The sequence below is a fragment of the Nesoenas mayeri genome (assembly GCF_963082525.1).
Source record: "Nesoenas mayeri genome assembly, chromosome: 2".
Lineage (NCBI taxonomy): Eukaryota > Metazoa > Chordata > Aves > Columbiformes > Columbidae > Nesoenas > Nesoenas mayeri.
In genome coordinates this window covers 144,424,855-144,439,391 of record NC_137543.1, presented here as the reverse complement: position 1 = coordinate 144,439,391, position 14,537 = coordinate 144,424,855, and the positions used below count along the sequence as shown (strand labels likewise).

Here is a 14,537-nt window from a genome sequence, read left to right as displayed (position 1 = left end):
CAATAAAAAATGATTATGCCAATTTATGTCACACAATATAAAGCGAACTGGGGAACTGTGCTATATACTATTTACAGTAGCGGATCTAAGAGTCTAAAATTCATTTCCAAACTCTGCAACCGAGCAGCTGGATCTGCAACTCACTTCCTCTTGCATGACACAATTTCCCCATCCATAAAAATGTAGATAATTATAGAGAATTCTTTTGTAATCTGGTGAAGCCATGTGCTGCATTAAGAACTATATGATACAATTATGCACTACAGTTGTATTTCTATTCACAGCAGAAAATAAGTTCTTTAAAAATTCTTGGACAAGCACTGAATAACAGTTCTGAACGACACCGTCAACAAACGCAGCAATAAACAGAACGTGAGTACTTACTGTCACTAGGGGTGCCTTGCTCTAACAAAAACTGCTGTCCTTCACTCCACTGCCTCTCCAGAAGCTGTTCGATGCTGGCTGCTACTGGCGGCAAATTTTCCCCACAACTGTTCCCTGATTGATCATAGCGAATCTGCAAGCTGCTTACAGGGGATCTGTTAAAAATATTGCAATTTGTTGTTTAAAGAAAAGGATGGAAGGCAATGCATTAGTAAAAGGCTGTCGAAGTTTTCTTACTTCATATTAGCTCTTAGAACCTACGTATCTTACACTTCCAGGACTAAGTTAATTCATTAAAATCATTAAGAACTCCTGATGCTCACTGCCAACACTTGAATAAAAGAAAGACGTAATATTTCACAGCATGAGAATTTATATTGAGAAAACACATAACCTCTTCTTGCGTACAGGCTAACTTAATAGCTAACTGACAAGCAGCATTGTATTCAATGATACAACACATACTTCTACAGCAGGAAACTATTGTATATGGATACATAGAGCACCTATCTTAAAAGAAAAAAAACCTTCACAACTTTCCCAAAGAGAACTGGGAAAACAAAAACAATGTAATAAAGTCAGCACAGTAATGGTACTTCCACACAGAAAGGCCACACATACATAATTCCACTGCCTAACCTGTTCTAAAAAGAATCATGTAAAACCAGATTTTTGAGGGACTATGTGAAAATATTATTTCATGGGGGATGCAATTAAAGTTAAAATTATCCTCTGCTTGTCCTGTGCACACTTCCTTTTTCACTCATGAGCACACATAGTTCACAGAATAATCCCTTTGCCACATGCCTTTTCTCATTCAGGAGAAAATTAAATACTCAACACAGAGCCACTAAGAAAGCTGGGTAACCCTCAGCTCCTGTGAGTACGCTTGTTTTGCACTGGATGGCTAAAATGTAACCTGCAAGCAAAACCAGATGCTCAATATATTTCTGACTCTGGCCTCACAGATGTACGGTCCCACTCCTCATTTAGGACCAACACCAACTCTCACTACAAGCTCGTTGGTGAGTGATTTTTGTTTATGGTTTGGTTTGGGGGATTTTTGTGGGGAGTTTGTTTTGGTTTTGAAGGATTAGTTTTTTGGGGTTTGTTTGTTTGGTTTTTAATCAACTCCAGATTCAGATTCTTATAGGTTAGCTGTTACTGGAAGTAATAACTATTGGTGCCATCACAGGATCATAGCTGTACTGTTCTACACGTAGTGCAAGTTCCAGCACAGGACAACATGTAGGGCTCAGGAAATCAGTGTGTTAATTATGATTAGCATAAAAAGTAGTGGTCACAGCACATGAGCTACCTAATGACTGTCAAGCATTTTGTAGGCACCCAAGCAAAGTGATTTTTATGAGAAAAGGTTTTAAGTAGGTGACTTAAGAGCTCTGTAAGTATTTATAAATAATTTGTCTTTTCCATACAGGATGAAAGAAGAAAAACACTTGTTAAAACAAAAATCACTGATGAATGGGTAACCAAGGTAGTGTTTTTTGATGAGAGATGACAACTCAACAGCATTTAACAGTTCAGCACAGGCATTGCCAAAACAGCCTTAAAACTAGCTGTTTACACCATGTGCTGAAGTGATAAGAAGGAAGGTTTATGCAGAAGCATTCTGAACAGATGTACCACAATCCACACAAATAATGCACTAATAAAAAAAAGGGGAGGGGGGAAGGAGACAAATACATAAAACCACCACACACACCCCCACCACCCCCGCAAGTTCTTTTTCTGCATTCATGCTTTTGAAGGGCACATAACCCTGCTCTAACAGACTGCACCATTTGAATTATAAATCACCAACAAAATTCTTGTTGGGCTTAGGACTGTTTCCTATCAATTTCACAAAGGTAGAGTCAAAGCAACACATGACTGTAGCCTCTGCAATTCTTCTCTGGAAGCCTGTACAGAAGGGAAAAAAAAAAATATCTAGATTTCCCTGTATTGTGACATTGTGAATCCATCCTCATTGCAGCTGAACCCTTGCCTCATCCGTTAGACACGATACAGTTCCTGCATACCAGGACTGAATCTTTATTTCAAATAGTATTTGATCAGAGTTTCCAATAGGATTATAAATGTGCTGTGTGCACAGACCCGATGCTGTCACTGAGGTGGGAATCCCTTGTTCCACACATTGCTTACTTTCACAACTGTTTTTTATATAATTCTGGTGTAGAGTTAATCATATTCTTACAGTATTAATTGTAATCAATACTGAAATTAGATACAGGAATACATGTATATTTCAATGCAGGTGCTACATAACACATTTTTAGATCTAGGGTTAAATATGGGGTAAAAAAAGTGCTACCTCAAGAAAAGCAGCAATTCCTTTGCAAAATGGAAATAGGTCACATATACCAGGTATATTTATATTTCTGATATATATTAAAGCTTTAAATATGATGGCTTAAGCATCAATCACTGTGATTATACAGGGGTACAAAGATATAACAATATGAATTTGAAGTGACCATACAACTCATGAGCCACACATCTCCGAAGAGCTGCAATCAGCTGTGTCATGAACAGCAAACAATTGTTCCTGTATGTGTTTTTATTTTAAGCAACTGTTTGAAAATTACACAGTTCTTTCGGAGAACTGTGTTATTTATGAATCTCTCAAGCTTCAAAGGGAAGAGAGTCAGAACTTGCAGAAAAATAATTTTATTAGATAAAGCTGGTAACATTCAGGGTTGCAAAGTTTTCAGAGAGCAGACTTTTGAAGTTAATTTTTTATTCACTATAAAACATATTTTAAGAAATCAGAGCTATTTAACCGGGCAAGGTGAGAAGTTACCTGCACATTTTAGAAACGTCAACATATGTGTGATCTTTCTTGTCGCACAAATGAAGGGTGAAATTTGCTGACTACCAAAATGAACTGAATGGATAAGTTTCCTAAATTTTTTCCATGCTAGGTACCTCAGACTAAGTTTTTCCTTCTGTCAATGCTGGAATTGCAGTGGTGATTTCTCTCATTCTCCCACCCCCCCGCCGCTTTTTTTTTTGGCTTGTTTTTGAAAAACTCTACTGCCAAGCAAAAGCTGCCTGCTCCTTGGCACGTGACACAGCTTCCATCCGCTGAAGGAAGCTCTGCAATTGTGAGATTTGAGCATTAGACGCACACTGACAAAACACTCTGCAGAAGCCTCGTATTTAAGAGGTTTAGCCTCCCAAATATTCTGCCTAAAGAGAGCCTCAACACAACTATGCTCTACTGCAAATTGTACAAAGGCAAGGCCTTTGCATATTAACTAAGGCGGCATTAAAACTTGTAATTATCACAACACATATGCATAAGAGGACTGCTTGATATATAATTAATATATAGCTCTGGAATTTCCTAATAGTTGAGCATTTCCCTTGGCAAAATTCTCTTAACTTACTTGTCTGTATATACATAGACATGTTCCTTATTTATATAAAAATGTGTATGCTAATGTAAATATATGTATTTATACTGAGAACACAGTCTAAACTAATTTGCATATCTCTGTTGTTTTAGAACCAACATGTATTGGAAAGCTTAAAAGTCAGTTCACGACTAAGTAATAACACCTTACTATTACAATGGATATTCTCACCCCATTCGAGAAGAAGTCTTTTGATTAATTAAGGAATATAATACAAGATCAACAACACCAGGCATGCACGTTAAATTATCTAATTTGGAGAGATTTGTTATAAATTACTGTAATAAACACATGCTGTAACAATCTAATTCATTTTTTACAGTGCTGAATCTGTATAACTACCATTTTTCAGCTACTCTAAATCTTTTTCAAGATAAAATCCCCATGGTTAGTCCCCGAGTAAAAAAATTACAGTAATAACACTATAAAATCTAATTCATATGGGATCCAGAATGGAAAAGAAAGTCCTTTAAAAACAAAGAGCTACTTAAAATACACAGAAAATATTACTTAAGTATTTAAAACACAATATAGAAATTTTAACAGTAATTATTTAAAACAAAATAATGTGATACATATCCAGCAAAAATTCTTATGTCAAACTTCTGTAGTCATTGTGAATTGCTGCAGAACAAAAAAAGTACTTTTTTTTTTCCCCACAGAGAATTGTTGCATATTTTAAAGTGGTGAGGGAAAGGGAAGAAAATATCTGTTTGAAATTTTTCCTGATATTTACCTTCTCAGACTATCTCATTCTTGTGACCGTTGTAGTCTTTATGGGATTTTGGAATTTTTGCCAATGTGACTAAAAATATGATGTTAAAAAAACTCAAGAGATAAGCAGTACACATGGATAAAATGATAGATAAATCCCTCTAAGGCAAGTCTCCATTTCTTAAGTAAAAGTCCTTCATTTGTAAAACTAATTTCAGTTGATATACAAGTAAATTTCAGCGCATTTTTAGCTATCTGGATGTATCAGGGTTTTTTTAAAGACTGATATATCTACATAAAAATAAATTTATGTATACGTGTGTACAGATACATATATACACATCTCTCTCCCTCTATATATATATATGCTTTTAAAACACTTATGTATTATTAGTAAAAAGACACTGAAGTTTCGAAACCTTAAAACATTTCCTCTGCCTGCACTCCCCAATGTAAATACCGCTTACCGTGGTGAGAGGCTTCCTCTGGGTGAACCTCCTCTGCCAACAAGGCTGCGGCTGTTATCTCCGAGATCTTGATCTGCAGTGTAAATATTTCACAGCTGATAAATCGACTCTTTTTAGATAAGAGTTTTAAAGCTGATGTAGATATTTTAAAAATACCTTAAATCTCAACTTCTATCTGTAGTTACTGCTGGAGAGCGAATACGTAACTACTTTAAGATTGCTGAACTGTAGCATGTAAGGTGTTGTCCTTACACACTTCTGAGGCTGTACCAGGCCATGGATTATGTTCACTTCTTTCATTCCTTTCAGTTTTACAGCACAGAAGCGTGGTTTGCATTTGCAGTACCCTCCCCTCAGCCACTTTTAATTTCTACGGTGAAAGTAATGAATCACAGCTGTGGACAGCTAATCTGTATGCTTATCACAGCAAATCCTGATGCTCTATATTTTTTTAACACTTTGCATCCCAAAACAACTCATAAAATATATAACGTATTAAACTTACTGCTGCCATCTAACAAGCGCACATTATTCTGCAAATTTACTGAAAACTTTATGAAAGTGTATAATTCACTAATTCCTATTTATAAGCAGAAGCATAGGAAAGTCCCTTGCTAAAAAGGTAGTAAAACAAACAAAAAAGGCCTCATTAAATATACGAAAACGTTTTGCTTGGAAGGACTCAAAAGGGTTATTTTCCCTATGGCCTCTCAATAAAATAACCCTATCTGCCCCCTTCAAGGTTGCCCTCCCCCTATTCTGAGTCAAGCGACCTCCGACCCCGTGGAGGGCAAAGACATGACTGATCCATTCTTGGTAAACTGCTAAACTCCTTCCCTGCCCCCAAAGAGGCACGACTGCCGCGACATGTCAACAAATCCTTACGGGGGAATGAAACAAAGCAAAGCCAGCGGCTCATTAAAACTGCAGAGAGGCAACGCTACAAAATGCCAATCGGTAAATATTCACAAGATTATTAAATGCTGCAGAAGTTCTCTAACGGGATCTCTTTCACACAAAGTTGGGTGTAATGCAATTTCATGAATTATGCAAATAAACGTTTAAAGTATTCACGACAAAACCCAGAGCTGTGTTACTCTCGTTGCAAAGAGCTCCGAACTGAACACATCAATCACAGAAGTCACAGGAGACATTGTTGCATTCCTGCCTGCTGATGGCTCTGCTTAAACATTTACATTTCAGACACTAAAAAAATAAAAAGTTTTAAAAAAAGAAAAAAAAAAAAAAAGGAGGAAGAAAACCCGTGCTGTTCTGCAGGACAACTGAGAATTTACTTCCAACACGGAACAACTTTATACAGACATTTAATAACCCAATGCTGAGCAGAGTTCAAAAATAAAATTTAACTATCTTTTTAAAAAATACTTAAGTCTGTAAAGCTGCATATCTGTTCCCAGCAGCGGGAAGCTTACCTGCTTGGCTGTTCTCAGACTGAGCTATAAGTGCTGCCATTGCGGAGCTGGGATTGAGCCTATTGCCGTACATGTGGGGTGGGGGCAGGCTGAGAGAAGATCCAGGTAGGGTGTTTGCCTGCAATGAAACCAATTAAAACATGAATCCTAAATGCTAAATATATTTTAAAGAAGCCTTCCTACTGCAGAGTTATTAATTTTTTAAGGTGATTTTTTTAAATGGAATGTATTTAAAAGAAAAAAAATATTATTTTCCATTTGTGAGTACGGAAATAGAATTGCAGTACTTGGAAAAATATGTCAGGCTCTAAAGTGTGTTTTACTTGTCATCGGCAAGATTTGTTAATAAAAAAACCTTTAATAAAAAAAAATTACTGCAGCAAACATTAAAAATATCTAAAGTGCATTTTAAAACAAGCACCATGTAACAGGATGGGCAGACTTCCTTGCAGTCCTGAAATATGCACTCAATGCTAGGACTTCATAGCATGGCAACCATGTGGTTATCCTACTAATTATTTAATCTTATTAAACCATTTACAAAATAAGGGCAGGTAGACAACAGATGTCTCACAAATGCTTGGGTTCCTTACATCACAAGCCGGCTGTGGAGGTCAAAAGGTCCAACTTTCAGCTCCATAGTTTAACTACACAGAGCCATATTTCCTTTGCCCTACTCCGTCATTAGTAAAACCTGCACACTATTTGGTTACTTCCTATTTTGATAGACTTGGAAGCCTGGTGTTTTTTTGTTTTGTTTTGTTTTTATTTTAAAGAACGCAAACAGCCATTACAAGTATGTTTTCTATACAATAGGGGGCTCGCCAAATCACAGCTTTGCCCTGACCCCATATAAGGAACTGTATTTTTGGCAGTTGGCCAGTTCTACTTATTGAAGAGCTCCCAAAGTTTGTGTTCATTCATGTTGCTAACCACAATTCTGAAGCTCTCTGCTGGGACTTGTGCCAAACAAGTGAAAATGAACCCTTAAACAGATGAAGCTAAGGAGGCTGGCCAAAATCTTGCATAATCCAACGCAATAAAAATACCTTCCTCCTTAGCTGCTTATGCTTTTTCCCTTTCGAATAAAAGATTTGTGTCAAATGCCGAGTTGCAGAGACAGGCAATCAAAGAAAAAAAAGGCAAGGCTGCTTACTAAAAAGGCATTTTTCTACCTGATAAAAAATATTTCAGAACAAAGAAAAGATTGCTGTACGGGGGGAACACCAGGGACACACAACCTGTGTGATCATTGGTTTTAAAATGGATATTTTAAGAAAATGTAAACAACCTTTTCAAAGAAAACTTTTTTTTTTCCTTCTTTTTTTTTGGGGGGGTGGGGGGAAGGTGAACAGTAAGGAAGTCAATTTGTGGGACCTTTTGAAATGTGTAACTGCACACAAGAGACAGGGTAAACATACTGGTTATTACAGCAAAATATTACAGAGTATAAACCATGTCTCTGGAAAGAATCACACACTACCATTAAGTTTTGGCTTTCAGCCAACATATTAAACTTGATGAATGGACTTTTATGAATTCACACAACTGTTTTCAATGATGCTTTATTTACTATATACTAGTGAGAAATTGTGCCTGATACTTACGTTCTTCTACTGTCACAAAGTTAGAAAAAGCCACATGTAATTACTTACAATGATCAGGTTTTTTTCACTTTTCAGTTTAAAGGTATGTGCAAGATTGCTAGATACAGAAGCGCAGTTTCATTTCAAACCTGGCTGTTATTTCCTTCATTTTTAAAGAATTGCATGTCTTTAGTAGAATTAATCTGAATTACTTGTAAGTCTTAAAAACAATGCAGGCATTTCCACCTGCCCAGGTATAACAACTTCCAGAAATACAGTACCTATTTGTACTGAGACACTTACTGATGAAGACAGCAATAGAGCACAACTCCTGCTATTTTCCTTAATAAACACCTATAGCATAATTACAACTCAACTACTATTGTTTACTAGCACAACCTTCAGCTGTTTTCCACTCAAAACCAAAACAAACTTCAAAACCTCAAAAAAAATTGGTTTTTTGGTCAAATTCTTTCACTGAAGAAAGCTTACGGAATGGAATATTACGAGCTTCTACCGTTATTTGCTTCCATGTCTAAGAGACAAGACTAGCAAAATAAAAATCTCTATGTACTTTATTTAAATAAAATGGTTGAGGTTTTGAATTCTAGTAATAGAGTTTGTTATATCTTTTTTGTTTTTAAACTGTAAGTACCAGGCCTTATTTCTGTTTTAGAATATTTCTACATTTCTTAATTCTAGTAATTGTTCTGATCAAATTTTACACAGAAGCTGCTATACTTACTCTCTGTGTAATTCACTGCTTAAAACTATGCAATAGCAACTATATATTGATTATGGCAGGGCAGCTATAATCAGCAAGGAGAACACATGTTTATTTGACTGAAACGTGCCCAAATAGCTGTAAGAACTTTCCAGAAGTATCTAAGTATCTTGAAAGGAGTTGCTGAAGTCTGCTGAGTAACCATCACATCACAAAACAAAAGACATCAAAGGAATTAAACAATGTTTGCTAAGTGGGCTGATAGATCAAAAGACTTAGCATGATTTAAACAATATCTAAGAACTTGAGTTTTTTCACAAGTGGTGGTTCACCCTAAACTTAACCCCTGTTTATACTTTAAAATAATAGTAAAGGTGTCCTACAACAAGCTGAAACTACAAAAGTTCTAGTGTCTCCATGTATCCCATGCAACTCTCAAAGGAAAAAGTCACATTAGTAAAATGGTTCAAGGAAGTTGGAGGTAAATAAAAAACTTTTAAAGTACTTTTTAAAAATGTCAATGTAAAATGACAAGAATAACGATTTGTGAAGCCTTATTATGTATGTGACAACTCCATCAGACAGGAAAGTAGAGGAGGTGGAGGAGTGCTACATTATTTAAAGGTGAAATAGGAGCTTCATGTTTCACTCACAGTCGAAACAAGCTGTAGCAAGCATTTATTAAAAATGCGCAATCATCCTGTCAATATATATTAAGGTCACAGGACTGAAACACGTTCTAAAATGCAGAACTTTTAAAGCTGTAGTATTCTTTATTTCAACTGATTCTATTTAAACAGTCAACACAACACATGATCAAAATGTATCAACCAATACAATAATGAGACTACTAAGTATTTCTTTTGAAAAGGCAGCAAATTTTCCTGAAAATATTTTAGCCAAAGGATTTAAGCCCATCTAGAGGTATATAATACACTGCTTTCATTTATGGCATGTTCAATAAATCAGTAACACAATAAGCAGCAGAGCAGCACAGAAGGAGGATACACTGTAATTCAGAAAATGCCCGAATGCAATAAGAATTAATGACTGATATTTGATTGATGCTTAAAAACGCTTCCTCTAGAGCAAGAAAGTGCGTGCAAGTATATTCTTCTAATTAAAGAACTAGATTTGCAAGTTAACTGAATTTAACTCGTATATATAAATATCCTCTGAAATCCTTAAAATAGTTTCGTATTTGTTTGCATCACTCTGAAATGGTATTTTACTGTAACAGTATGACTATAAAGTTTCCCAAGTTGACAACTACTTGCATTCATGGCTGGCCATTTACTTAAATTTCCAGGGAAAACAAGTTTCTTCATTTCAAAAGTTATAAGTTCTTTAAGAAAAGAAAAATAAATAAAAAGGGAGGGAAATGAGACTATATTTAGCTGTATACAAGTAAACCAGGTTTCAAAAATTTGAGAACCTTTGAGCATACCTATTCCCCTCTTCCTTTCAAATTTTATGCTACGGAATATTTTCTGATAACAGGCCTCATTTCTGTCTCAGCTCCACACCAGTAAGGTTTTAATACTCAGCGTGTGATGAGAGATGAAACCAAGTGTGAACAACTTTGGGGTCCCATGAGTAGGCTGACTGTTGAAGCTGTCAGGTTCAATTGCATCATTCCACATTATTCAATGCCCCAAACTGCTCCCTAATTGTTAGGGGCTTAACATATTCAAAACCATTGTTTAGGCTAATGCTGAAATGCCTACAGTTGAGTTTCCATAAAGAAAGGGGAGGGATTTAATTGTAGTTAAACCATTTCTGAACTCTCCTGCTTTCATGATAGGACAACAAGGATGGCCAGAACAACCAATTCCAAGACGGCTTCTTAATCAGTTTATATCCAATCAACATCCCTTTTCCCCTATGCTTTAAAAATAGTCATTGCTGTATTGTAGCTTTGCGTTATATTATGATGCTTTACAATTAGTGACAAATTACCTAATTACCTACTTCAGACAATTTCTGTTTGTCAACAACTATTTCAAAGGTTATTTTTATTTCTTGTTTAAAATAAAAATAGATCATTGCTCCCACAATGACTGTATCCCTTGAAGTATGAGTGCCAGATTAATGTGGTTGGGGTCATACCACTTACCAATCATACTGGGTTCTTCATCACAGCATGATGCTGTGACAGAAAGCGTAAAACTACCTCTTGTTCCAATTAACACAAAGTAAAGAAATCAACAGCACTAAGAATCACCAACACCTACTTCTTATGGCCAACTGCTACTGAAAAGAGTCTAAAAAATGTGATGCAGATGAAGTTTAAAGCTAAATTTTCTGCGAGCCACTCTGCCGCACTGCTGAGAAGATGTTACTAATGCTTTCCATGCAATTGTCCAGCTTCATGAAATATGGAAGGAAACTCAAGCACTAGACCAAATATTAACATCAGCTTACTTCATCTGGAAGGCATCTTAAACTGATGTATTTTGGTCAATGGCAAGCAACATTTATCTGAACAGTCTACTATTGAAAATAACACGAAATTGTAACATGCAGTGCAATTATATGAGCTTAGATATTCAAACATATTAATGCCATGTACATTGTGATAATCAAAAATTGATCATATAGATACATATATAAATTAACTGCTTTTCTGGATAAGTGAAAAGAGTTGCATACCAAGTAATAGCAGCAAAAGCAACCTGGGGCCTTATCTTTCCTAATTTAACTTGAAGAAGTGAAGAAAAGTGATTTTTATCTCTGGAATTGTTAAGGCCAGTTACACTATGGAGGGCACACATCAGTGGGCTTTTCTTGAGTATTCAATGCAGTGGGAAGAATGTGCTATTGCTTCCTTTTATTCTTTCAGTATTTCTGGTACCTTCTTTAACTTGAATTAGGAGACATGGAGGGAGCCACTGCTGCACATCACCACTTGCCTTCTTGGAATTCTGTTCGCTGTTCACCTGGGATGGCAACACGCACCTACATACGAGTGGGTGGTCAGACTGCAGCAATACATCAAATTTCTAGGAAGCCCAAGAGGAAAGTTCTGCCACATCAACAGCTTTTCATGCATCACTTGCTGCAACACAACTCTTGAGTGTTTTCACCACAAACATGGAATTTGCTTAGAGATCTTATCTACACCTTGTTTCCAACTAAAAAAAATTCCAAATTCCTGATTATTTTCCTATATGCCAAGAAATACAAATGGAATTGAAGGCAACAAAAAATCCTTAATAAAATACCGTTTCTACATTTTTTCTGAAACCATCATCGGACTTCTCAGAACAACTACCGCAACACAAATAATACTAAAATGCAGCATGGTAAACTCTATATATTTCAATTGAACTGATACTTTCATTGACACCTTTTAAATCTGTAGTTTGGCTTTCATGTGTATTTTGGCTTTCAATTCATTTTCAAGCAAACTATATTGACTCTTTAACTAAAGCAGCCTGCAGCACTATCGATGAAAGTGTTCTTTTTACAGCTAATCTCACCTCACCTGCTGTCGTACATACATCACCAATGTGAGTGAATCCCAAACATCCACTGGAGCCTTTTACTCATTCATTCTATAAATGCAATATGGGGATTGAAAAGATAACCCATTACCTGCTGCCACTACCACCATCTAAATTTAAAAGTTTGGGATTTTTAAAAACAGATAGTCAATGTGCAGTTTTACAATAAATGCTTTCACTAACTGATGAAATTAAAGAATTAACTGAGAAGCTTAACTAGGAGGCTAGAAAAGTTCAAATGGAATCAGAAAAATGCTTGTGATGTCTCACAAGAGAAAAACAACTTTTCAATCAAAAAGTATTAATTACACAAGTACTAATTATTATAATTAAATCTGTCATGAAAACTGTATACATTACATGGAAAATCATTCTATGGACACATTGCTCACATCATTACCGCTTTTTATGTTACTAGCAAAAATAAATTCTTTGAACTCCTAGCTGTGATGAAGACTCTTGCTTATGAACAAGCCAATAATCAAATACTGTCTTTAAGAATCAATTTTTTGATTAAATGTACAAACAAATCCTTCAATTAAATGAAATCATCTAACCTTTAAACAGCAGCACTCAAGTATTTTCCAAGAAGGGCATGAATGAATGTAACTGGGAAACACAGTGGGATTTGAAAGGCAAAATGAAAAATTAATGGCACACCTACAGAAACTAATTTATACCTCTGCCCAGTGTACAACAAGGGCACATCAAGTCATTAAAAACCACACGGGGAGAAGGCCTATCTTCCAATAATGTGAAAAAGCTATAACCTCAACTGTACTACCAGTTTACTCATATCCTCCATGTTAACTAAGCTGCATATCCTATAAAATTTAACCAATTAAAAGCTATTTATTTACAAACTAGACACCAAAAAGAAACTTGTACAAAACCTGACTAGCATGCTACCTCATTAAGAGGTCTCTTTTGTTTGTTTTTGTCTTAAAAAGGAGGACTTACAGAGATAAGACCCTGGGATTCCTCCACCTCCCCCCTGCAAACCTATCTGGAAACAGAGCTATCATTTCGACACAAATCCCTTTTACCTCAAGTTCTTCCTCAGTCCTTTCCATCTACCTCTGTCTTCACTGCATTTAACCTGTGTGTGCTCTACATAGAAAATTGAAACAATATCTTACCTAAGAATCTGTTTTCCTTAAGAACATACATATCAGAAATCACAATTTCGCTCTCATATTGACTATCAGAAAGAATGACATGATTAGGAAACAAACCCAGTATACCCACAAAGGAATCTATTTTCTTCGCATAAGTATTCCAAAGAAAGCCAGCCACTTGTAATATGGCAAACAATGGATTAGAGAGAAAAGTAACTACTGCCAAGATCATCTATAATTTCAAAAATAGCAATAATAAGGAACCAGACACTCATATTGACATTTAAGCTTTCTAAATAAACATCAACCTTTGCTATTTAAGTGATGAAACAAATGTCTACAGTAGCAGAATTACTGCTGTGTAAAAACGCTTGCAAGATTCTCAACATTTTACACAAGGCCTATAAGGACACTGCCTCAGCAAAGAACTTTGCAGCTTGTAACAAAGCACACACCATGTAAACTTGAAATGTTTTTCCAGTCAAACCTAAACATTTGGTTTTATCTAAATATTTTTTAATTTATTCTTTCCACTGCATACACACACGAAAATGTCACATTTTTCACATTCAATACCCTTACTATTGTCTCGGGCAGCTAAAATGAAGTAGCTACACTCAGTTCAAGGAAGAGGTCAGTGTGCCTCAGTTGCCTGGAGACTGATGGTTGCTACAGCAGCACCAGATAAGCCAAGCTAAATAAGCTTCAGCTTGAAGGCAGAAAACATTTATTGCTAGACGGAAACGTTGATGCAGTTGTCTCAGCATGCAGCACTGCACAAAATCATGCAACTGCCTTTCACACTACCTGTATATTGTGTAAGTCTATGCAAAAACAATCTTACTGAAGGAAGAGGAAAATGCAAAAAGAAAATATTTTTTAATTGGGCTAAATACTAGATTACTTGCAACTATGACTCCTTTGTTCTTCTACTTGAGTCACATGTTAGAAAGAATTTTCCCTCTGGCTGTAAATTCTTCCTCTTTGCTGCTCTCCTCCACCTCCACCCCCACCCCAAAAATCCTCAGTTAGATTGAATGAGAAGAAAATGAGATTTTTACCCATTTTGCCTAGAAGTAACAAGGAATTAAAACAGCTTTTAAGAAACAAACAAGAAAATTTAGATGGAAAAACCTTTACTAGTATGGTTCTTGTACATTTTTAATTT

General features: G+C 35.9%; 1 protein-coding gene across 6 annotated transcripts in view; it reads right to left on the bottom strand.

Moving 5' to 3' along the window:
* Positions 1 to 14,537, bottom strand: part of MLLT10 (MLLT10 histone lysine methyltransferase DOT1L cofactor) — a 130,284-nt gene that overhangs the window by 14,152 nt on the left and 101,595 nt on the right. For all 6 annotated transcript variants that reach the window (XM_080338565.1, XM_080338568.1, XM_080338567.1 and 3 more), the window contains 3 exons: positions 6,436 to 6,553; positions 5,003 to 5,075; positions 385 to 539 (listed from right to left, as the gene is read on the bottom strand). In XM_080338565.1, the coding sequence (XP_080194691.1) occupies positions 385 to 539; positions 5,003 to 5,075; positions 6,436 to 6,553 (346 nt within the window). The remainder of the gene's footprint in view (positions 1 to 384; positions 540 to 5,002; positions 5,076 to 6,435; positions 6,554 to 14,537) is intronic.